The following is a 24,051-nucleotide window of genomic DNA, read 5'->3' as shown; positions in this document are numbered from 1 at the left end:
TAGTAGGGGCGGTTGTGGCTATTAACACAACACTGTCCTGGGTGTCTGCACGGTGGCATGAGATAAAAATTGCTTAGGCTCAGTGGATGTCTGGAGGACTGCAGCCTGCACTTATAACAGTGGGCATAAGTGGTATGTTTGGATTTAGATGTTGCCTGCTGTGCCATGTACTTCCTGCTGCATGTTGTATGCCAAATCTGTGTTCCAATATAATACTAGGTATTTTTAATAAATTGTCTAAGGAAGTTACCATGGCATCTGCCAACTTTGGCTCTTAGTTGCCTGTCTTCTTGTAGCTCTGTCTAGTAGGAGACTGAAGTGTATTCAAATTTTATTTGGCTTATAAACTTTCTCTTCTCTACCCCACTCCCTTTACATACGCTGCAAAGGATAGTATAAAACATGTTAGCCAAGGAGTAGAAAAAGCTTAGTAGTAGAGACAAACAAGTGTACTCCTTTGTACTGGCTGATTTTGCTTCCTACTCACATGGCAATGTGAACTCTGGTCTTCAGTTCATGCAGCAGGATGAATCCAGTATTTCTAAACATTTTAAAATAGAGGATGTGGAGTTGTCTGTGGCATGTTAATAATCCTTACTTTTAATCAGAAAAGCAGTTAAAAAAAAATCCATACACAAAGAATTCTGGTTTGAGGGGTTTCATTATTATTCATCACGCATTTCACTTCATCCACTGAAGTACTGGTGCCAAAACAAAAACAAAACTGCTTTAGCGAATCCTAAGTATTGAGAAACAAGCATGAGGTTTTGCAACACAGCCTGAAACTAAAGTGTTTCTACACAGAGATATGTTTTACAAAATCTCTTCCTCTCTGTTAATACTATCTACTGAAATCATTGCAAATATCTGATAGTATGGAGTTAGAGTTGCAAGTATGCCTCTGATGTTTAGTAAAACATGTAAAAGTGAGCAAATTTTGAACCTTTTTCTAGGGGAGGAAGTTCCCATTCATCATGTTTGAAATAAGGATTCTCTTCCTTACTTGCTTTCATTCCACTTGATCTGCACAGTAATTTGCTTCTCTTCTCATTCCCTGTCTCCTCCTGAAAATATCCATTGCAAAAACGCACATAGAAAGAGATTAAAAAATAGATACCTTGAAATGGGAAGGGCTGTATGCGAGATAGCTGTATGTGAGTGAAACGCTACCTAGAGGGAACTTCTTGGTTTTGGTTTTGTGCTATTCTTGCTTCTGTAAGCATTCAGAACAAGCGAATTTTTGTCGAGGTGGAAGTATGCCTGCAGATTCAAATCCATTGCACTGTTCTTTATGTTTTTACTTGACTTTGTTGTTGTTTCTTCTGTGACAAGTTGTAGAAGCATCCTAGAGAAGGCGTCCTGAGAGGGATTGATTGATGTATGTATTGGTGGTAGGGAGTGTATAAAAAGCTGTGCAGCAAGAGCTCTATGCTTCCTGAGAAGGGGCTGCTGAGGTAGAGCTTCCCTCCCTTCAGAGCATAGCAAGGTGATGGGTATATACTGGAAAAGAGATGAGAAAGGGGTGTGAAGAGAGGGTATGTGGAGTAGAAGGCTACAGAGTCAGGCCCTTGTGTGCCTGAAAGCTTGCAGCAAGGATTTCAAAATTGATACAGGTCTTTCTCTGTAATTTCTAATCCTGTCAGGAAAATGAGAGACAGTGACTTCGGAACAAGCCCCATTTCATAACTAAAGAACAGTTGATGTCTGTACTGCTACTCTTCTCATCACTGTGATAGCAAAACTAAAAATAAATTAGTAAAACTGTTCTAAGCTTAGTAGTCTGTTGAAGAAGATGGATTTGAAAATGGTTTTCTATTCAACTCGGAAGGTGCTAAACTGCATTTTACAGCAGAGGTTCACTGTTTCTGTCATTGCAAGATCATGCTCTCAGCAGTTATGTCCCATCAGTTGTTTGAAGTCCAGAAGAAACTGAAATAATGACTACACTGGTCTTGTCCATGTGCTTCTGTTGTGACCATATAGATGTGCAGCCTACATTGCAGGGTTGGGGAGGGGACCCATATTATTTCTTCTCCTCTTTGCACGATTAAAATTCCTTCTGAGCATAGGGTTGGTTAATCTACAAGGAAAGCTTAACTCAAAACCTGGAAGTTGAACCTGAACTCATTTGGCTCTGAAAGATTTTGATTTCTGAAAGTATTTTTTTTTGGAGGATTTTGTCAAGACTCCTGAGGGCTGTGTAGGCAGATGCTGCTGCTTTTTATTAATTGCTATATCAAAATAAAAGCACTCACTGAAGCCCCATCAGACTAATTCTGGCTTTTGGGAGAGAGGGGACACTGAGGGAGGGACTTAGCTATTCTTTTGGAAAAATAATTCTGGAGCCCTGGGGCTCGTGCTCAAGATACGTTAGCTTGGGAAATAAATCATGTTGTTTGACTGCTGCGACCTCTTGCTCTTCAGGTCCGGGTGGGAGACAAAGCAAGTACTGTTCTGAAGAGATACATGGAAGAAAAGCACACATTTAAGTGGAAGCTGGAAGCATTTGTGTGGTTACTTTCGCATCCTTCAGAGAGAGGATACTGTTTTTGCAGAGCTACACAAGATTTGGGCAGGGGGTATCAGAATTATCTTGATATCTATCCTTACATTTAAAATGTTGGCTAATTATGTAGTGCAGAGAGAGTGCACTTGTGTTAGAAATCAGCTTGCTTGTATCAATTAAGAACTCGGTGCACCTCAGGGGTGTTACCTGAGTGATGAGAGGTTGTGAATCTACAAGGGGTATAAGAGCAGAACAAAGCTTCCCTTCTCTTGACAGCGGCTGCAAATAATGTGTCCTGTGAGGAGTACCAGCCAGCAGGTGTTGTTGAGGCTAATAAGCCTTGTGCCTAAAAGCAGTGACCAGATGCAATCCCTGCATGGCTAAGTCAGCCCACATGGTATTTCTTCTGCTAATCAGTCTCTTTTTGATACCATGTGTGGGACTAGATGCTTCCTGATGTCCACTCTACTTTTCTGACTTTTGTGTTTGTTTTGCTATGGTGTGGTCTTAGTTATCTTCTGACCCTGACCACCGCCAGAGACAAACATTAATAGGGGACTTGCCAGAGGCCCCAGTTGTTGTCTCTTCCCTGCTCTTTCCCCCAGAAACAGCTGAGCTGAATTAAAGTGTGCTCAGTGTAAGTCTCACTTGTATTTACATTGCCTTGAGACTTCCACTGTACTGAAGCTCCCCTTGTATTCTTGATAGAGGATTGGATACATAATCCACAGTTTGGTAAGTATCATTTCATTCTAAGGTCATTAGTGAGCAATTTCATCTGTTGTGTTCTTCCAGCAGAAAGGACAATTTTATGGCTGAACAGAGTATTAGGGCTCAGAACCATGCAAGTGTTTTGCATGTATAATGCACTAGGTATTTGGGCAATGTTTATGCATTTGTGTAGCTCCCTTGGGCTAAGCCTGTGCGCGAAAACTTGCACCAAGTGATGTGCACAGAATGAGGCCCTTGGGGCTGCCAGCAGAAGCATGGCTGCTAGGACAATCAGCTAATTCCCAGTTTGGTAGAGGCTGCTTGTACCAAGGAACTCACGTATTTTGTGGCTGAAGCAGTGGCTGCTGAATTCTTGATTCTAAATAAACCGTCTTGGAGCAGAATAGGTAAAGAGGACATAACCGAGAGTGCTGAATCAGAGAGGGCAACTGGGACAGTCAAAGCAGCTTCCAATTCCAGCTGTTAGATTTCCTCCCCTGCCCTCACAGTAGGGATGACTGAGTGGGGCTCACCTTGGTTGCCATAACTGATGGCTGGATGCATTTATTTCAAGGAATGGGAAACTGTTTCAGTGGTGGAAGTTTAAGCCGTGGGTCATGCCTTGGGCTACGCCTTGGGCTTTGTTTATCCAGTGTGTGTTCTTCCGTGTGGCTTATGGAGTAGTGACTTAAATAATGTTCTTACTGAATATTGAATGATGTCTCTGGGCTTCATGAAATCAATGTGGCATATTCCCTTCAAACACAGAGTGCATAGATAATTTGCAGTGCTTGTGTGTTTTAAGTGAGACTTGTCAGCTAGTTCTTGAAGGAATGTGGTAATTCTGGGGGAACGTATTTTTACTGTAGGCAGAAATACTAGCAAAAGTGTATGGTGATGTAAAATATCCTGAAAAAAGCCAACAGAATGACCTCTGCTGAAAAAATACTGAAAAAATTAAGGTTAATGCAAGGAACTATTAATAACCTTTGGGTATCTAATTTTCTGACATAAAAATCCCTTAATAATGATTAAAGCTCCAGTATGTCTCCATTTTTTGGGTTTAGCCAAGACAATAAGGAGGTCTGTGTTTAAAAAGAGAAGAAAAAAACCTGCTGGCTTTCGGCCTGTTGAAATTAGATTTATTTTTAAGTCTACATCTGCAGTGCTTGCTGTATTTGTCCATATGACTCAAATTGCATCTACTCATTTAGATCTACTGAAGCATGGCTTACACAGATTTTTGATTCCAAGTCAAATGGTAGACCTGTTAGTGAATAAATGATGTTGATATATGCTTATGGTTCTTAGGAATAAATCCTTAACCATATAATTGGATAGAGAGAAGCTGAAAGGGTTGCTATTAAGTGTCTGAGATTATTCCCCCCATTTAAATTGGTAGGATCCAAAGACAGTCTCTTAAGTCTCTAAAGAACTTTTCATGCTGAGATAGTATTTATTTTTTTTTAAACCTGGTCTTACTGTAAAATAACTTATTCTATACAATTCCAATATGCAAAAATAGATAGGCAGTGCTGTCAGGTAACAAGCATCGTGCCAGCTCCAAGGCTTAGTTACCATCAGTTGACTGAATCTGACTTTAGGTAAAAAACTTTGCAGGGGATGAGGAAAGAGGCAGTGCCTGTAGGCGTTTTAATTTAAAAAAAAAAAAAATCTTTTTTTTTTTTTTTTTTTTTTAAAAAGCCATTAACCATGCTGTATTTTGCTTATCCTGTTTGTGTGTATGGTTTTGTATTCTCTTTTGTAATGGTCTATTGTAAGCATAGTGTGGCAGTAGGGGCCTTTCTCTGCCTTTCAGGACATTGTATGTTAACAAATAATGTAGTCTCTGCCCTCTTTGTTTAGGGATTCTTGTCTTCCAGATAACAAGAAATATCTGTTTTTTGCACATTAAGAAATGTTGTTCTGTGGGCATTGAAAGGTAGTTGGGGAGAGTCAAAGTGGAACAGTGCTTAAAGGTGCACATTCATGGGTGGGAAAGACCATCATGGTCTACAGCGATGTTCTGGGTGTGAAGTATAAATGCACTGGCTCTTCCAGGATACCAACACTAATTTTTTAATTTCTTTCTTTCTTTTTTTTTTTTTTTTTGGTGTGTATTTTTGTTTATGTATGTTGGTTTTTTTTTTTGTTTACCCAGCCCCTTCTATGGAGAAGACTTTTACTGTGAAATTCCTCGGACCTTTCGCCATCTGTCATTTTATATTTTTGACAGAGATGTTTTTCGAAGGGATTCCATTATAGGTATGTGTTCATAAATTATTTTCTTTACAGCTTACTGCTCTTGGATTTTAACTGTTAGATCGTATGTAGTCTTACAAGTTGGGCTCATGATAGGACTGACAATGACAGTGGTAATCAAGTACTGCTCAGTGTTGTCTTTTTTGTTAAGGGACAAAAATGCCTTCAGTATTACATATATCAAAAAAAGTCTGGGAAATAAATGCTGTCTGTTATGATAGTAAATGCAGATTGCAGTTTAACTGAAATAGGCAATAAAGCATTGTCTAAATGTTGGCAATATCATTTGTTGCTGCATATTTTTTTTTCTCTAAATGCAAGGCCTTTTCCAGGGCTCATTACACTTACACATATGCAGTATTATTAAATAATGACTGCCTTAATGACATGCAGAGTAAGAGCTACTGGTCACAGGTATCCATGGTACAATAGTGACAGAATTTTATAGAGTATTAGAGCAAGCTGTTGCTTACAGAACAGCTCTGTAAAACTTCCAGTGCCTGTTATATGTGGGCAGGACCTCTGCTTCTGCAGATAGTTTGCTATGCATTTCAGCTGCAGCAAATTGCATGACACTCCATTTATCTCTTCAGGGATAAAAATCTTGTAAAAGCGTAGTTCCCTTGAAGGGGGAACAGTTTCCACTTTAAGTCGTTTTAACTGTTTGGATTTTTTCAGTTTTTAATCTCTTACTTTTGGAAGAAGTCACGTATGACTACCATTCTTCTAAATTCACTATAATGTGACTGTAGTTATCAATGAGGTCTTGCAGAGCTTGTAGTGAGGAAGTTGCCTGATGTTGAGCAACAGTTTGTGTAGTGCTGTAATAAAATGCATTATTTTAAAGTGGTGGGGTGGTGGTGCAGATCTCTTTGTATGTATCTTTACAGTAGTTTATCGTGCAGTGACTAGCTTGCTTTGAAGTGACTTCTTTCATTACTGTGTTACATTTTACATGTGAGCTAGGAAACTGGATTGCCGTTCTCTTTATGTCCCTAACTGAGCTTGCGTTTGTACAGCATCTAGCAATCTAGCATCCTGGGGGGGAGGAAGGGATCAGTTTCTGATTTTTGAGTGAGCTTTTGGAAACTTTTTGGTCTCTCTGATCTCTAGTTTCCCCTTGTAACATGAAAGTAATACCTCCTTTCTTTCAACTGATGAGTTTTTCATTGTTGAAATTGCCTCATCTGATCTCCTGTGTGGCACCAGTTTTGTGCAGCTGCAGTGACCCATGAACAGGCCATGGACTGGGATTTGTCTTGCTCAGGGCTTTACTCCCCCTTTTGAAACACGGGTGTCTGAACACTTAACACAAGCCAGACTCATGAAACTGCGTATAAAGAAGTGCAAATTCCATGTTTCCCAAGTTCCTGTTTTAATAATCAAGGTGTGACATTGGAGGGGAATTCTTCAGGAGCTGCTAGAGTAATCTTGTCTTAAAGGTACTGGGAGAAGTTTGTGAAAAGAAGGATTTGCAGAAGATATGAAGAGACTTTTATTTGGATGCTTGAGTGTTTGATCAGGTTTCTATTTTTCCCTACCTCCTCAGGAAAAAGCAACATTGGCTTTTGCATGTATTGCAGAATCCACAGGTAGGCAGGCTCGTGTTACTATACTGATGTAGCACTAAAAGGCAGAACCTCCAGTGTTACCTGTCTATGTTGAGATTTTACAGTGCATATTAGCTGTTGTAGTCTTGAGTTTTTCCCTTTTCCTCCTCTGTTCCCTTCCATCCTTATCAGAGGCATATTTTGAAGAGTGTTTCAAAGGTGTGGAAGTGTGATAAATAGCAATGGAGAGAAGAAAAAAAAATCCAGAATTAACTGTCACTTTGATGCAAGCAGAACTTACAGAGTTAGTAATAGGACAGCGTTCTGAGAAGAGAACAGTGCTCTGAAGTAACTGCATGTGGTTGTTTCCATTAGTTCCTATTGAACAGGAGTCAGCAGCAGCACTGGAGTTTCTTTGAGAAAGGGAGCTCTTTCATTGGAACAAATTCAGTAGTATTTACAAGGAATAGTTGTTCTATGTGTATCTTCAGCTTGGTCTTGAGAGACCTGTTCTTTAAGAGGCTTGAGCAAAGGAGGTTTGGAAGAGGTCCCTACTGAAGAAGTTTGGTCAGAGTAGTGCTAGAATAAGCTCTTTTCCACTGAACCACCGAATTGTGCAAATAGGGGCCCTTTGTTTGCGTTACAGAGATTGCTTGTTATATGATGTCATCATAAGACACTCCTGCTGAAGAAAATGTGGTTACCCATGCTCATCCAGCAATGAACTTTCTCAGGGAAGGATGTTGGGGGTTGTGTCTTCCATCCAGGGAGACGAATTTTAAGTTCAGATGTTACTGAGCTTGTGAATTTGCCTGTGTTTCCTGTGTGATCTGGTATGTTTAAGACATCTGTTTTCATTGTTTGTTTGGCTGGTTTTGAGGGGGTTTCGAGACAGAGAGAGAACAGAGTGCATCTGTGTCAAAATGGTGAGAATGTGGCAAGTAGCTATTTCTTGAAGATTGTTGGCTAGCAGAATTACTTTTGAATCACTGTTTAGTATTGCTAGAACTTTCTCTTTGTGCTGTAATCCTGATTTCCAGGGTAACTGGAGATCAGGGTAGGCATGCCTTTATTTATTCAAATACGAAATACAAGTTTCTGATGGTAAATTCTTTTAACATCTGAAATGCAACTTAGTATATGACAGATGAGAACGTCAAGCCACTAAAAGCGGAAGCAGTGGGGGTGAGAAAATGAAAAACAAGAACCCCCTGAAACCTCTGACAGAAACTTCCGAGGAGAACCAAACAAATTCAGAAACTGGAACACATGTAGATACGTTTTGGAACATGCTGTAGTATTTTGGCATACAGGATGGGAGGATTGTGCAGATAAAGATATCTTTGAGTCTGCATGTTTGTTTATTACATTTGCATTTTCCTAATCACAATTTGCTAAGTCATCTAGGATTTTGTTAGCTAAACAGAAAAAAACTCTTGAATAATTGTGTCTTGGAAGAGTCTTGGATGCTGGTTGAAATGCAAACATAATGAAGAAAATGCAGAGCTCAGTGGATCTGAAATGTGTTTTGCCTTTTTTAGATAAAAGGTAGCAAATACACAGTTGCTGTGAAAATAAACTCTTCTTAAGTTGTTTAATTGGTATTGTGTGTCTTGACTGTTACTGACTAGATTTTATATACTGATTTATATAGTATATTGAGATGCTTTGAGTAGAAAATGTACTACTGAAAGTAATGGTAAATTCTATTTAAAATTAGATTTGTTGGTTTGTTTCCAAGTGATCAAACAGGAGTTGAAGGCCAATTTGATGGAACACGTGTCTGTATAACACATGGGATAGCTGTTTCTATCTAGTTGTTACTGTGAGGAAAAACATTGAGGATATGGAGTTAACTTGAAAAACTGTCATTTGGTACCCCTCCAGTAGTAATGGGAAAAAAGATACTTCAGGCTGGATGCAGTAGAAGAAATGTTAGGATAGTAGTGCTGCTAAATAAGGCAAATGTCAATATATGTTCTTTAATGTTTATGTTTTGATATTTAGTTTTCAGATTTTTAGGGATGTTGAATGAGGCAAACTGCGCCAGTTCAGTGGGGCAGAAGGCTTTTCTCACCCTTAAATAATTGAGCTAGATTTAGTGAAGAAAACTATCTCCACAATATGCCCTGAGCTGGCATTCTCCTAGGTGTGTGATGAACAGTTCAGGCTGCCAGGTTGTGACCTTGAACATACAGATCAGTTAAAAAACAGAGGAAATGTGCCACACCAAGTAATTTAACACTGCACTGAGAGAATAGTTAACATTATATGCCTTTCAGGTATACACAGTCGTTTATCTTCTACTTAAATCACAAATCACGTTGGGTTTTTGTACCCCAGGACTTCATTTGTTTTGGTAACAGATGCATATAACTGACTTGCTAACACCTGCGTTAAGCAGGAACCTGAACAAAATGCAACCCCTGTGAAGTTCTGAGGGGGAAAAAGTAAATTCACTATATCAAATCTTGTACCCATTCTGCACTGGGGAGTAAGAACTTTCCTCTGTAAGTCTGTGTACTCTTGACTGAGGAGGAGGTTCGGTTGCCATGCTGATGGAGAAGGAATGGTACTGAATAAAGCACAGATACGAAATGCCTGAGCTCTTCAATGAAGGAGCAGAAAGCCAGTGGGGAGAAGACTAGCTAGTGATTCTGTTAATTACATGTAGTATAACTTAACTGCTGTAAGTCACCTTCATAGAGGTTATTAGGTGTGTTGTACAACAAACTGGAATTCTTGTGGCCATTGTATGCTGGCAGGTTGTAACTGTCTTCCGTCTTAATATTAGATGAGCTGAAGCAAAGTAAGGCAATAAAACGAATTTGCGTTTGGAGGTAGTTAAATTTAGCTGCTCTGGACTGAAGTAGATGAAACCAAATCATAGCTCAGGGACACTCACAGAATGAAAACACCCTGGAATTGAAAGTTGTTTGAAGCTTGCATGTGTGAGCTGACGGCACCTTTGTTAATGACTACTTCCAAAGCTGAGGAGGTGTGTTTGTAGAGTTGCCACCATTTATTACCAAACATCCAAGCAAACCATCTACTGTTATTAGGTAACTCTTGCCAAATGTAGCGGAAGCATCACCTTTTGATTATTTTATTGGTTTAAAAGAAAAATTGAAAAAGAGTCATCCCTGTTAAACTATGTTTCTTGCTATGGTGGAGGAAAGATCTTCCAATACATAGTAAAGCAGAGGTGAAGATTTTGTGTTCCTCTGTTTCCTCCACCCCAACCATGGCTTAGGCAGCAGTCACAACTTGGTTTACTGTTTCTGTGATGCACTGTTGCATGACATGGGAATAATAGCTACTCGGTATGGTATAAATATAGCTACTAGTGAAATAAAGGAAACAGATGACTCTGTCCCACAATGACAAGTCTCAAGAAGCTATAAACTAGAATTATCCTGAGAAGATTCTCTACAGTTGTGTAGAAAGCCTAAAATAAATACTTCCTGCATAGAATAAATTATTAGGATGCACTTACAATATCTTTTTAACATAACAGATGGTCACAAAAGTAGGGAAACAAATTTGAGCTTTCAAAAAATACCTATTTTTTCCTTTTTCCTCCTACAAGTACACATATTATTAAAAAACTACTGCGCATAATGCACTAGAACTGAGACTGTCCTTTCATGCAACACTACTCCTTACCAAATGACAGTGTTAATACTATCTGTATTTGGAATATTGCCATAGATCCATCCTCCCAGCATACCTCTGACGGCTATTGTTTCACCTGGGCTTTCTGTATTTTCTGCAGTACTTGACTTACCTCAGCTCTAGCAGATGTTAAGCAGTCTCTGGTTTATGCCTCGTTTGAACTAAGCAAAGACTGGGACTGTGAAGAAGATGCAATAGCGGTGGCTTCTGGTGGCAGTGCCTCGAAGGGGCTGGTGATGGAGGAGATGGAGGTGGTTGTTCCGTGCAGGTGTGCTTGCAGGGTCTTGTTGCCTACTGTAGGGCAGATAACAGTGGCTGCAAGTCTAGCTTTTAGGACTGCTCTCCCATTGCAAACAGCCACTGGCTATACCACCTTTCTCAGATGGATCGGACATTTTAAGGGCCCAGGGAGCAGCTGGCAGAGAATTGGTACCAGAGGTGTGGTTGGGTAGGGTTGTGGGGTTTTTTTGTTTGTTTGTTTGTTTGTTTTATTTTTTTTGTAACAGGAACGGAGAGTAGAAATTGCAAAGTAAGCCAGGTGAGATCTTTAGGAATGTGGCCAGAAAAACCATCCTAATAGAGGGTAGTCCATGCAATGCTGCAGCTTGCTTCCTTTAAGGACAGAAGCTATGTCTTTTACGCAGCCTTCTTTTCTCTGCTTTATTATCCAAGATAAATTCCACAAAGGGGGAAAATGGATTTTTTAAGTTACATTCTTTGTATATTTGGACTAGTTACTCAAAAAACAAACAAATCTGGGGTCACGAACATAGTACACATCAGTACTCTGCATAGGATGCACCTCCGCTGTGCTGGAAGTGTGCTGCCATTAACATCACTAATTCTTCCCCATGGTAGCATATGATCTAGTAGTGCTTGTGCTTCATGGTGCACTGTACAGGAGCTGGGAGGGAGTCATTCTCCTGCTTCTAAGGCTCTGAAGTCTTATGTTGCCCCTAATTCTCATCCTTTTCTTTCTAATCCTCAAGTTTCCATGTTACAGGAGGTATGAGTGAATTTGTGCTGTTCTTGAACAAAAGGCAGGCATCTAGCCCTTTTTGTCTTGCAAAGTTGCTGTACTTCTATTTGTTGTCAAATAACCTTTCATACGGATAATTAAAAAAATCCGGGTCATCTGGAATAGCAGCAGTGCTTCTTGGTTGGAGATTTTTAGGTAATTGAAGTTTCATGAGGCTTTCACAGCCTAAAACATTGATTAAAATTGATTCTGATTTGCCTTTAGTCTTTCCAGCTATTAGTGACTCTCCTTGTGCACCTTCATATCCATTATTTCAAATGAATTCATCGATAGTGCACTTATTGTACTAGCATGAAACAACTTCAGAACTAGCTTTCAGGTTATCTTACTGCCTAGTATTGCAGCACATAGGAGGCAAAGTAGTTTCTGCGCAGAGCTGAAAGAATACTGAATTAATTAGGTGTTTGGGGCCTTTTAACATGTGACTCAGACCTAACCCTTTGCTATAAATTATACTGCAGTAAGTGTTAATGGAGGATGTTGGCAGAAATATGCAAAGTTCTGTGGTTTTCACTGTGCAAGTATTCCAAGATAAAGATAACCTAAGGAGAAGATAAAAGAGCTCATGAAATGCTCTGGTTTTAGGGTTCTGTAAAATAACTGTTGGATCATTTTTCAGGTAGAGCCTCATGCTCTTTTAAAAAAAAGTACAAACTCCTGCCCTATTGCTGTCTTAACTTGTTTATTTTTGGTAAAGGAATATATTTTCTACTATTTAGCATCTGACATAAATACTCACACCTCTCAGCTGTGAGGTAAACACTCTGCAAACTGGCAAATGAGTATTAAAAGGTGAGATATAATCCTCAAACTAGTGCCTAATCCTTTTGTCGCCAACAGGTAATCCCGACAGAAGGTAGTTGTAACTGGATGGAGAATTGATAACTCTAGTCTTTGTATGGAAATGTTAGTCCCTGAATTAACGAGCCCAGGCACGTCCAGGGACAAGCTAATGGGCTCCCTTGAGTTGCCTGGGAAGAGCTTTTGAAACTCCAGTGAGGGACCGGCACCGAGGGTGCAGCGCTTTCACAGACACTTTTGCAAGCCATGAAGCCAGAAATCCCTACTCATCTCTGTTGCGTATTTCTGTCTGTGTGCCCAAATGACCTTCTGCTATCTTCTAGCTGTGTTAATGTGACGCTTCAGTGGGGAAGCCATAAAACAGGTCAGCTGAAATGATATCTATGTTAAAAATGCCAGCACCCTCAACATATCATCTCTGAAACTTACTGCTGCTTCTCTTCTCCTCCCCCAGAATGTTTATTCTCATTATTTGGTGTTTTTTACTTTGGATTGGTTTCCTCAACAGTTTCGGTGTAGCCTGCTGCGAGGATGGGGTGCATGGGTGAGGGAATTAGGAGGCTTTTAAATCAGTTTACGCCAGGGATCATGAAGTGGAATTTGCACCCTTAGGACCATGCGGGCCCTAGGTGGTAACCTCATTCATCTGTGAGCTGGCCACGTGTTTGAAATAATAGGTTGTTGGTAGATTGTTTTCTCCCTAAGGAGAGATTCACAGAAGGAAGAGGCCAGGTGTGGCATGCCTCATCTTTGTTTTGAACACAGGGCTTAAGATTTAAATGTGTCAGTGGAGATGTGTTCACTCTGAACTGAGGGGACACAGGGAAATTGCTGCCGTATGTGTGAAAAATGTGTAGGAGCGTGTGGGGCTTTCCTACCCTCTCTCAACATGACAGGGTCCTGGTGAATATCAGACTTTGGAAAGAAATTGTTCAGATGAGAAGAATACTTTTACTTAATCGTTGCTGGTCTTGCTGCTGAGAATCTAACTTGTAAAAATGTAACTTAAGTTTTGAAATTACACCTTGTACCATTCCGCGTGCTCTGCTGTTTCCTGCCTCCTCCCATACAGTGTCTAAAAGCTTAAAGAGACCCAGACTCTCTGCAGCCTGGGGCGGCTCTGAGGAAACCAGCAGGAGTGGCTGGGTGCCTCAGGTGCAAGTTTTAGAGGCTCTCACTGCTGCCTGGCAGCCGCCCAAGTCTTGAGAAAGCGCACAGGACAATGGGCTCAAGTTTGGGAGGGCGCTGAAGAAGTGCAAAGGAGAAAGCGTCCTGTAAATGAGTGGTGGGTAAACCTTTCCGCCCTCTTGCATCAGGTTTATCTTCAAGGAGAATTACAGGCCCTTATTGTGTCGCGTCAGGTCAAATGACAGGTGCCAACAGCTTGTGATTATTGGCCTAGATTTAACCTAGTTCTGGTGAGGCTAGAAGGTATTTGAGCTGGGTCAGACATAGGTCAGCGGGTGGCAGAGCAATGGCTGTATAGAGGACTATGTATAGTGACTGTGCTTACACTTGCACTGTGGCTTATGCGAACCTGGTGGTGATGATGAGCGTGGTTCAAGTGAGCATATGGATGTGGCTTGAGCGGGCGAAGAGTTATAAACCAAAATTGTGCACGGTGCTCCTATACACAGGGAATTATTTAATAGGGCAGATCAAACAGTCAGCCCTATCAGTAATATACCTTCGTATATGTTTAGACTAGCCAAAGTGTTGGCCTTTTTTTCCCCACTCTCTCTCTCTGCCCCTGCTTTTTTCCGTAGTAGATTTTTCTCCTTTGTGGATCACTTGGTATGCAGTGAAAACCTTGGATTGTAGCCAGCCCAGTCAATAAGTTTCACTCACTAATAAGACCTGCTTGTATGCAGAGCAAACAGTGCTGTTCAAACAGTTTCCTAATCAAAACAGTCGTACCGCTGTGTTAACCCTCTTGGACCTGGAGGCATGTACCATTGCCTTCACACACTTTGTGCTCCTATTATGTACTGACTGTGCAGTCAGACCCACCTGGGTTATCTTGCCATTCTTGATACAGAGAGCAGCAGGGCTCCCTACTGAAAGAGGGCACAGTGATAACACTATTTATGCTACATACTGGTGCAGATGTTTGTAAAATTGTCCTTGAGTTTTCTGCAAGGACGTTCCCTGCATGGGAGGCGTCTGTGAATGAGATTGATTACAGGCAACAGTCTCTGGGAAGTGCATGCTACACTGCGATCAGGTGGAAGATTTCTGCAAGAGATTAAAGGGTACACTGAGGATTGCAAACAGTGAAAGTAAACAATTTCGAGTGAGGTCTAAAGCAATTATTGGAAGATGATGCGTTTAAATTTATTCCTTTCTCAAAATGTTTTAGAGAAACGAGGTTGCCCACAAACTGCCATTGCTGAAGAGTAAAAGCTTTGAAAATACACAGCCGTCATCACATAGATTCTTGGTGGCGTTAACTCCTCAGTTCAGTGCAGTTCAGATGTCTTATTTACCCTTTCTGCTGTATTATTTTGTAGGTTTGTGTAATTTAGTTATTGCTTTTCTAAGAAGTTTCAAGTCACTTGCTATGCATATCCAACAAAGAGCCTGGTGATGAATCTGCCTAGTTAACATCTAGTTTAATGTTTGTCAGGAGATGGATCTGGTAATCTCTAAAGACAAGCAGGGGGAGGAGAGTGCTGAGGGCAAAATGAGCAAGACTTGGGAATAATGGGTCAGCAGCTCTGGGAAAGCTATAGCAGAAACCGTGGTGGATACTGGGGAAGGATGGCAGAGTAGTTTAGAAACTAGGAGTGGACATCTGGAAACTGTCACCAGAAAGCAGCCCGAGGGTGACAGAAGAATGCAGCAGCAGCTGCAGCAGGGTACTCAGAGCAGCCCAGCAAACAGGAGGGCTGGATGGAGCCATCCAATAACCACTAAAAAGGAAAAAAATTTGGGGAGCACTGGGGTGTAATAACTTACTTTTGGGACTTTAGTAAGCTTTTAGATTTCAGAAGGGAGAATGCTTTGTGTTTGCTGTTTTTGTAGCCTTCCATTGTGTGGATTTTTATTATTTTTTTCTGTTTTTGTAAACGTGTTCTGTTAATATTCTTTGGGGTATTGTATTACTGACCCCTGACCAAACTGCATGGGTTTGGGAAGCCTTGGAAATCTCTCCCTCTAAGACTGCATCCCTCGGTGTATTTTGTCTAGCAGAATTTGGTTAAAGAAGGTCTGTGTGTCTGTAGCAAAGCAGTGGTTGCAAACTGTACGTGAGCAGCTCACTCCAGCAGAGAAAGTCTTCTACCAGACCACATTGCCAAAAAACAGCTTCCTTGAGCCTCGTGAATGTCTCTGACTGTCCTGGATTCTTTCATTTTGAATATGCTGCTTCGCTTAGTGCCTGAGGAACCACCCAGCTCAACTGTTTTTTTCTGAGGATTGCTGCTTCTCAGGCATGCCATGCTTTGCTTTGTATATACAAAGAAAGATGTTTGGAAGAAGTTTCATTGCCACTCAGAGAGTTCTTTATATAATGCCTGAGAGAGACTGGGCAAGATAGACGTTTCAGCTTTATATGTACATTAGCCCTGTTTCAGCTTTACATGTATATTAGCCCTTAGCACTCATGTATGTTAGTTCACAGCATGGAACTGGCTGTTGTCGCCATAACTACGAGAACAGCTAATTTGGTAGGGTTTGGAAGGGGAGAAGCTCTACCTTTGGTTGGGTTTTTTTGTTGTTGTTGTGTTTTGTTTTGGTTTTGTTGTTTCCCTCTGCAGAGTCAGAGTACTTGGGTGACTCTGGATTGCGTGGTGCAAACTGCAAGAGGGAGGGACGCGGATCATCAGGGCCTCAAACTTGACATCTTTAGTTGCTGCCTTTCTCCAAAACTACATAGTCAAAAGCCTCATTCTAAAACATTGGTAGCAATAACCCCGTGCATGGAACTTTTTTAGGATTGTTAAAGACATCTGCATCAAAAATCTATCTCCAACAATTTTCGAGCTTTTCCTCCCACAAGTTTGTCATGTCAAAGAAGTAATACTGATATTTTTACTGTAAGCATAGTTAAAAGCTTTTCCACAGAGCCCAGTGCTTCAGTCTGTTAGGTGAGTATGACGTTAGGAATTTTAAAGGCTTTCACAACATGAAGTGGAAAAAGCTGCTCATCAGAAATAATCATGTATTTTGTAAAGAAGTATGCCCTGAAGAAATCTTTTCTTGCTCTGAAACCTTTCTTGAATAGGACAGTCCTTAAATCATTGTTTTAAAACTTGTTTTTGATGGAAAGGTACTTTGGGGGAGCTATAGCATGTCTTAAACTGTGCTTCTGGTTTGTTTCATTTCTAGGAAAAGTAGCTATACAGAAAGAAGATCTGCAGAAGTATCATAACAGAGACACCTGGTTTCAACTCCAGCATGTTGATGCTGATTCAGAAGTACAGGTGAGATTATCTTGGCAAAGGAGTATTTGTGACAGGGTCATGGCAGTTTTATGGGTTCCATGGCTCTAGGACAGATGTGTTGCTTCCCTGCAGAAAGGAGGCATTGCTCATTAGTGTGGTTTAGGTTTCAGTGATATTTGCAGCTTGTGTGTGTGTAGGGTGAATTACGAGTGTCCATAAATGAACAGGGCCAGGATTCTGCCTACAGAAATAATTAAACTATGTGAACTGTCAGGGTCACTGATACAAGGAGAGGGGCGTGGTTATCTCAAGTATCAAATAACTTCAAAAACCTATAAATAACTGTTGATTCCTCAGGGAGTGCAGCCAGCTTGAAAATAGTATCTGCAGGTACTGATGTAAATAATTATGTAGGCAGGTTGTCACAGGAATGGCAACAAGCACAACTCAGATGAAAAAACAGTCCTTGCCAGATTTCTAGGCCCTGCTCCAAACCATGGAAATGCTGATAACTCTATCACTTAAGCTTCATTTAGGGTTTGATACTTCGCAGGTTTAGGTACACAGCAAGACTCCTCTTTTTTTGTATGTATCCTCTTTTGAAGCAGATTCTATTTTCTGTTACAGTATTACGTGTTGTGAAAACAGTCCTTATAACAAAGCAAGAAATTAAAATGAGGCAGGAGTATATCAAGTCTATGTAAATCAGTTAATTTTTTTTCTTTTTTTCCTCTCAGTATATATTACAGGTCACTTTTGAAAAACAGTATTTGCTTAGGAGGTCACAGACATGAATGCCTGACCTGTGTCTCAAATAAATGCAAAGGGAAATGCTGCTTAGATACTGCTTTGTGGTGGGGTTGGGTTTAATGTCTTGGCTTTTCAGTCTGCATTGCAGATCTGCACATACCAGGTCAGAAAATGACACTTAGAATGTATATTCATTCCAGCATGTAGTTGTGTATAGTGAAGGATACGTGAAAATACATTCAAGGTTTGGTTTTCTGTTTATTTAGAGAGAGAAATAATACATGGTTGTGCATGTGAGGCAAAGAAAGCCTCATGACAGCCTGTTCAGTCAGGAACATTCTCTTGTAAAATATTGCTCCTCTTTAATGCCACATTTCAATGCCAATGGTGATGGAAAGGCTTTTAACAGCCTTTTAACTTTGAGGTCTTTTCTGTTTACCCTGGTCTCCCTTTCTTCTTACCCCAAAGCATCTTATGACAGTGACTTTAAACATTAGATTTACTGTTTATTTCCTGCAGGATACAAAAACTTTCCCTTTGTAATTTATTATTTCAAGAAGGCCAATATTTGGATAAGCTTTTGCATTGCTTATTTTGTTACGATATTTGCACAGGGTGAGCTTATGGAAGCTTTTTAGACCAGGGTACTTTCTAGGACAGCACTGGTAATGTAAGCTGTGAACTCATACCAAAAGTTTGCAGGCAGCTCTAGCTTTTGGAGAGATGGGCAGCACAATGTTTGCTGGAAAGCATGTTCTCTGTTTGTAATTGTTTGTATAGTTTATCACTTCCGCTGTTTGTATTTTTACAAGAGCCCAACTGTTAAAAGCTGTTTCTGGACTCTATGATAAGCATTTATTACAACTAGTGTAAATATGAGCAGCACTCAGATTTTATCCATTTACTTAGATGGTCCACAGCCTTTATATTAAGGAGTCTGCAAGAGGGCTTTGTTTCCCATAATAGCCGGAGCAGATTTGTAAATATTTTGTACAAATTCTTAGGCATGTGAAGATAGCCAAATGAAGTATTTTTGTGTTTGCATCTTTTTATATTATTTGTGGTATCTCTGTTGTATATTTTTCTAAACACTTTTAGATTTATAAGAGGAAAAAAAGAATATATGTGTTAATGATAAGAATTTATGCAATGTAACTTGATTTTTCAGATAATAATTTAAGGAATTTTAGGTAGTTAACATTTGCAGTGAATCATGCAAATACTAGTAGTCAAAAAGCAATTTTAATGTGCCAAGTATCAGTTTTATCATTCTAGTAATTGTCCCCATTGGCCACATAATCTAGTGGATTAAACATTGAGCCATGTGCCAGGCTCATCCTGCATCTTCTGTTTTGTTGGCAAGTAGTCTTAATGCTATTTTGCATGTTGTAGAGCACTTAATGGTTACTTAGTTATGCATCACAGCACTGTATTGAAGTAAGCTACTGTCACTCCCACACTTTGAATACAGTGAGAATGAGTGTCAGAAAGAATCTGACTTGCTTGAGGTCATAAAAGTCAGTGAGGAATGTTTAAAAAAACCACCCCACTAACAAACAAACATTGAAGAGACCAGTTTTCAATTCTTTCTAATTCATTAGGCCATAGTGTGAAAGAAAATGGTGATAGTAATAAGCCTGCATAGGACCTTTCTTTACTGTGTGCAAAGCCTAAAAATATCCAGGTTTTAAGCAAACCAGTTGGCACAGTCAGAAATTGAAAACCAGATTAAAATCAGTGGATTATTGAAATATTAGTGATCTTGGGTGCTGTGGTTCTCAGATGCCATGTTCTAGGAAACATTTGGCTTCGTTTTCCAGGACAGGAGGACTGATCTGAAATTATGGATAACAACATTTGCGATGTAAGAGCTGGTGTTTTGAGCTGTCTATTTGAGATTTAATGAGTAGAATTAAAAATTTTACTCTAGATGTGGTTTGGACCTCACTTGTATGAGTTCCAGAAATGGTACAGATTTTCAAACAGCAGTGCTGTTAGTTCTGTCTTCATACATAGGGAGGGAATAGTATGTGTAGAGATTCCTCTCTTCCTCTCTCTCTCTTTTTTTTTTTTTTAGTGCAAAATAATACAACAAACAACTAAAACTCTAGTTTTAATGGATTTTGAGTGGATTTCTTAATATTTTTATGCAGTTTTCTCAAATATTATTCAGAAGTTAAAACTAAGTTTTCTGATGCTGTACAAAATATGTAAGCCTATATTTTTTTAAAAAATAATCAAAATGTAAGTGGTAATAATGTATAATTCCATCAGAAATAGTTGCCAAGGTGTTTAGCTTGAGGCTTTGCATTCAGTTTTATGGTTTTCCAATGCTGCTAATTCTTACTGTCATATGAAGATGTTTTGTATTGTCAGGAGTGCAGGGTGAGCTTATGACTTGGTAAACCTTATTGCAGACAAGAATATTACTAACAGCAGGACTATGTTAATTGTCAGCCTGCACAGATATGAGCGGTATTGTCAGATGCTTTAATGCCACATCTTTTTATTGCTTGACAGTAAGAAGTACTGGAGTCCAGCATGATTGCTCATCTTCAAGAAAAAATGAGGGCATTGTCTGTGTAGGCTGAGGCCTGAGATGTTACCACCGCTGATGCTGTTCAGTGTGGTGCACATGAAGCACTTCAGGTGCTGCACCAGCTGCTCAGCACACAGAGACAGATTGGGCATTACCCACCCACATGTCCTTTGTAGCTTTGGTTCATCATTTGGTCTAACAAACTAATTTGTTGAGTTAATCAGTGTAATCATGTGCATCTGAATTTCCTTCCCTTCATCTGAGTGAGTGGGTAACAGTAGCCATCAGAATGCAGTGCTGTGTCATTCAGCGGTGGACTGTATTATGTTGGACTTTTGTTCTGTTGGTACATCAGTGCCTCCACATCTTTACTGGCTGGTATTGGTCTTGTTAGTTTGAAAATAACATACTGCATAGTCTACTGTAGTCCTGTCAGTGTATGCCATTAATGCTGTTTAGATACAGCCTGGGTGATGAAACAGCAGTTGTGCTGTAAATGGTTAAGTCTGAGCTGTTCTGTGGAGAACAAATTATGAAACTCCAGCAAAACTGTATTTTTGTTCAGCATGCAAATATGAAATGACATGGTTTCAGAGTATTTCCTTTTAAAATATATTAAAACACGTTAAATGTGATCAGGAAGTTTTGTTATACAGAGTGCAGAATGAAACTCGACAGCGACCATTAAGTGCATAATTCATGGATTAACTTTCCAGACTGGAAAGCTTGTTCTGAAAGTATAAAGCTGTAACCAGGTGGGTTTGTGCAGATTTGGTTGAAGGAATTTTAAGTTCCCATCTTCTCTGTACTCCTCAGTGGGACATTACCATGGCCAGAGCTAAATACCCAGTGTCTGACAGTACAAGTGCCCAAACACTTCAGTGGGAAGTAAAACAGGAACTGAGCCACTACTGAAAATTGTTTACCTTTTGCACTGAAATAGACTGTGAACAATCAGGAAGCCTCAATGGAAGACACAACTTTCTAAGTCACTAAGAGGATGATGTGGCACACTTTCCATGGGGTGTGTATCTTTTCTACTCATTTGTCTTTCAGGGCCTGCTGTATTCTCATGCTCATGCTTTTTGAGGACTGGAAGCAAAAATTGCCATGGTATTGTGTGTGCCTGTCTCTTGATCCATGAATGTCTGCCTTCACATGCAGAAGTTTACCCAACAGTAACTGATTCAGATACTTGCCTGGGGCTGTAGATGACAGATGCCCTCAGTGGTCAGTGTGTTCTCAGCGGAATTTAAGTCCAACTGCACATGCAGTCTTTAAAAGGCCTTTCCTGTTTTTGAGTAGTTTTCCCTTTTTTTTTTTTTTTTTTTTTTTTTAAGTAGCTTCAGCCCTGCGTAGTTCAAGTCTGAGAAGTCTGAGCAAAATACACCAGCATACTCCAAACCGTGTAGTCTATATATGCCAAAATGGGGGAGAGATGGAAGGAGAGTTAGATCACACTGACATGTTTTCCTGTGCAGGCTCTTGCTTTAAAAGTTCCCCTTTTCAAGTGTGCTTTGTGTTACTTCCTCCACAGCACTGACAAATGTGAAATGGTCCTGTTCTCTTACAGCTGGGTTCTCAATGTTAAATTACTTTTCCAAAGCCAGTCATGCTCAGGATCTTCTGTAAAACTCATTGCTGGGAGTGAAAAAATCTGACATAAAAACTTGAAAATTGCTCATTTTCCCTTCCTTCTCATAAGAAATTTTACGTGTCTGAAACATACCTATTTGTCTATCAACTGTAAAAAATATATTTAAAAAAAGGTATGTTCGGGGCAGATAACATAAGGAGAAGCAAATTGTCTCACATTTTAACCTTCTGTACTCAAAGCTTTGTGCAAAAGATTTACTGATGTTAAGAAGTACTTTCTTCAGACACCAAAAGCCCTTCCTCTTCCTTCCAGCACATTAGCATTTTGCCTACAGAGGCCTTTGACTATTGGTGATTAAACATGCCTGCTCTTGAGTATGGACTGATATGAGTGTCAGGTGTGGACTATATATCATTAGTGGAAAACATTACTTACAGGTGCGTTTGGAGAGTACACCTAAAATCCTTTTGTTATGCTGGAAATCACTACTAGCTCTGAAATGCTGCCTGTGTATTAGCTAGGAGAATATATCCAGGGCACTCAGCGCTGCTCCAAAGAACCTCTCCTCCTTTGTCAGCATCTTCCCATTGAATGTAGAATCTCTATCCCAAGCGTCAGGCTTTATGAATGAAATCCTGGCCTTGCCAGGGTGGGAGTTTTGCCATGTCTTCAGCAGAGCCAGGGTATCACCACAAGCCTTTGCATTAGCTCTTCTACATTCAGCCCTGTGTGACAGTTAGAGGAGTTTATCCCAGACCTGCAGAGGAAGCTAGAAGTTTGTTACTCTGTTATTTACTTTCACCCTACGTTCATAACATTGTGGAAGTTGCCACAGTCTCTCCCATGTCTGCCTGCTTCCTGTTCTGTATAAATCAATGCTTATTATATATGTAGAGCAAAACATGTTGAACTGGGATGGTTTTGATGCAAATTGTTACTTTTCTTAATATGGATTTGAAGGTAAGCTAGGTTGAGCTAATTGTCTTTAGGAGCAACCATATAGGGCTGTTTCACTCCAGAGATAGAAAGAATTCTCTAGCCTATTAAACAGTTAAGAGCATTGCATGCTGACTGCCCATCACTGACATTAACTATCGTTGTGTAGGGGTCTAAATGCTTCTAGCATAAAGATGAGTCACTGATGCCTCTTGTATAACCTACTGTAAGCATGGGTATATGCAAATTGTAAAAAGAAGAAGCTGCTTCCAGGTTTGGTATCAGCTTTCCACCACACACAGGAAATAAATGGGTGTTACCCTCAATTTTATGAACAGTGGCGTTTAGGTTTCTCTCTTCTAGTTGTTTTGAGAAGAGATGACATCTCTGTTTTGGTAGGGTGAGAAGATTCTCAAGGCTGCCTGCCTACTAACAAAATTATCTCAGACAACTGAATCATGCTTCAACAATGGTAAATAATGTTTGTGATAACCCAAAAGACCAGATCCTGCTTTGTGGCAAGACTTCCTCGCTACGTGAATGTAAGAGCACAGTGTTTGGACTTAGCAGCACAAAGGGGCAAGGCAGTTGGTCTGCTTTTGGTCTGTTACTTTTAAAAAGCTAGTCTGTAACATGGCATGTGGTAAGGAGCACCTACTACTGAATAATAAATTTTCATTGTTTCAAAATTACATACATGAATTCTGTATCTGCAGAGCACAATTTGTCTGGGAAGTGAAAGCCAGGTGGATTTCATTTACAACATCTACATAGTGTATGGCATCAAAGTGTTTGAGAGGAAAACATGACTAATTATAAGGGTTTGGACCATATGGAGGTAGTCTTCCTTTAGAGACATTTGAAGATGTTTGCCAGTTACTGAGAAGTTCTGACACGCTTGCACATACGGAGACCAAGCAGTCCTCAGTTCTGTGTTGCCTAGCATTTATGGATCCATGCAGCGTCCATTAGAGCTGTTGCACTTTCCTCAGCGATAGACTGGGTTTGGTTGCAGATTCTTGTGTGCCGCACTGATTCAGCAGGCAGGCTGTGATCTGGGGTATGATCCTCAGACCTTTGCCAGCCGCTTGCTGCCCTCAGCTAAAGGAAGGAGCAGCTGTTAAAGCAGCAAATGCAGACAGCAAATAAACTCTTCCTCCTGCTCTCAAACCTGTTGTTAAGCTGTGACCTTATGTTGGGCTGCTGATAATACTGGATTTACCTAAAGTGGTAGCTGCACCCTTGGTCTTTACTCTCCCACTCCCTCTTAGACAGCATTTTTAGTGAGCCTTCAGAGGCT

General features: G+C 40.2%; 1 protein-coding gene across 9 annotated transcripts in view; it reads left to right on the top strand.

Moving 5' to 3' along the window:
* The window catches only part of RASA3 (RAS p21 protein activator 3), a 179,716-nt gene that overhangs the window by 91,772 nt on the left and 63,893 nt on the right, over nucleotides 1-24,051 (top strand). For all 9 annotated transcript variants that reach the window (XR_008730797.1, XR_008730798.1, XM_055701417.1 and 6 more), the window contains 2 exons: nucleotides 5,379-5,482; nucleotides 16,874-16,968. Coding sequence is in view for 7 of the 9 variants with exons in the window: in XM_055701417.1 (XP_055557392.1) it covers nucleotides 5,379-5,482; nucleotides 16,874-16,968 (199 nt within the window). In the remaining 2 variants the exon portion in view is untranslated. The remainder of the gene's footprint in view (nucleotides 1-5,378; nucleotides 5,483-16,873; nucleotides 16,969-24,051) is intronic.

The sequence above is a fragment of the Falco cherrug genome, chromosome 2 (assembly GCF_023634085.1).
Source record: "Falco cherrug isolate bFalChe1 chromosome 2, bFalChe1.pri, whole genome shotgun sequence".
Classification (NCBI taxonomy): domain Eukaryota; kingdom Metazoa; phylum Chordata; class Aves; order Falconiformes; family Falconidae; genus Falco; species Falco cherrug.
This window is presented reverse-complemented; position numbering and strand designations above follow the sequence as displayed.